This window comes from Galeopterus variegatus, unplaced genomic scaffold, assembly GCF_000696425.1.
Source record: "Galeopterus variegatus unplaced genomic scaffold, G_variegatus-3.0.2 Scaffold8915, whole genome shotgun sequence".
In the NCBI taxonomy this organism is placed as follows: Eukaryota; Metazoa; Chordata; class Mammalia; order Dermoptera; family Cynocephalidae; genus Galeopterus; species Galeopterus variegatus.
The window spans coordinates 31,888-33,597 of NW_007735026.1; the positions used below are offsets into that span (position 1 = coordinate 31,888).

Genomic DNA, 1,710 nt, shown 5'->3' on the forward strand with positions numbered 1-1,710 from the left:
ATATATACTCACTATAAACTGCATCCAAGACAGCTTTCATTTCTAGTTTCTGATCACAGAGATATGAACTGATGCTAGCATTTTTCACATGTTTACTCAGTTCTAAATATATACCTTTTTTTTTTTTTTTTTTTTGACTGGTAAGGGGATCACAACCCTCAGCACAGTGTGGTCTGCCCCATGACCAGCCAGTGAGTGCACCAGCCATCTCCATATAGGATCTGAACCTGCGTCCTCCATGCTACCAGTGCTGCACTCTCCCGAGTGAGCCACGGGGCCGGCCCTAAATACATACTTTAATTACTAACCAATTTCTCTCAAAAATTTTTTCATTGCCTCTTTTACATCTTTGTTCCTCAAACTGTAGATGACAGGATTCAGCATGGGGATCACAATGGTGTAAAATATTGACACTATCATGTCATGGTCTGAAGCATAGCTGGAACTTGGTCTCATGTAGCTGAAGAGGATTGTCCCATGATAAATTGTCACTCCAGTTAGGTGAGAGCCACAGGTCGAGAACACTTTTTGCCTCCCTTTAGAAGAACGCATATTCAGAATAGCCAAAAGAATAAAACAATAGGATATCAGGACAATCAGGATAGTGACTATTTCAATAAAGCCCACAAAGTACAAGAGGAGAAGCTGGTTTATGTGAGTGTCAGAACAAGAAATAGCAAGAAGAGGTGGAATATCACAAAAGACATGCTTAATTTCATAGGATCCACAGAAGGACAGGCTGAATGTGGCCACTGTGTGTACAGTAGCATGTAAAATGCCACCGACATAGGAAGCAACCATGAGTGGCACGTAGATTCTGGGCGACATGCTCACTGAATACAGAAGTGGGTTGTAGATGGCTACAAAGCGATCATAAGCCATTGCAGCCAAGAGGAAGCATTCCGTGGTTCCTAAAGTCACAAAGAGAAGCATCTGTGCTGCACATCCAAGAAATGAAATGGACTTATTCTCTGCCAGGAAATTGACCAGCATTTCTGGGGTGACAACTGTAAAATAGCAGGCAACCAAAACTGACAAAACACTCAGAAAATAGTACATTGGGTTGTGGAGCCTGGAATCCTTAATGACCAATACGACCAGTCCTAAATTTCCTACCAGAGTAAAAAGATAGATAGCAAGAAATAGGAAAAAGAGGAAGACTTGCAGCTCAAAATCATCTGTGAAGCCTGTCAATATAAATATGGTGATTTCAGTCACGTTCTCCAACTGATTCCTGTATACATTCAAATCTGACGACAACCCTTCCATTTCAGTTTTTATTCATGGATTCTAGAGAAAGCATTTTGTGACAATAGAATTCATCCAATGAGATATACTTTTTTCTTTCTTAGGGCATAATCATTTCCTTGGTAGTAATGGGATAGGCAGTGACAATGAAGTTGTACCCAAGTGAACACTGTATAAGTAAAAGGAAGAAATAATTTCATTCATTGGTGGGGCTAAATTTATCATGTCTGATAATACATCCAAGTGAGTCATTTATTTTCCAATTAATTTTCTATCACTTGTTCTCATATTATGTCATCTTAAAATTCACAAAGATGAATAATTATTGGAATATTTAAATCCAAAATATTGTAGTGGAAAGCACATATCTGAGTACTAGTCTGAGTTTTGCTACAATATACATAAAATGCCTTTTCTTTAACTCTCACAATTTTTAAAATAGGAGAAACCACACTTACATCA

The 1,710-nt window shown here is 38.4% G+C and overlaps 1 protein-coding gene across 1 annotated transcript; it reads right to left on the reverse strand.

Moving 5' to 3' along the window:
- Positions 1 to 303: 303 nt before the first annotated feature.
- On the reverse strand, positions 304 to 1,269 carry LOC103608845 (olfactory receptor 5T3). The gene has a single exon (XM_008593236.1). The coding sequence runs from the start codon at positions 1,267 to 1,269 to the stop codon at positions 304 to 306; it is 966 nt and encodes a 321-aa protein (XP_008591458.1).
- Positions 1,270 to 1,710: the final 441 nt, after the last annotated feature.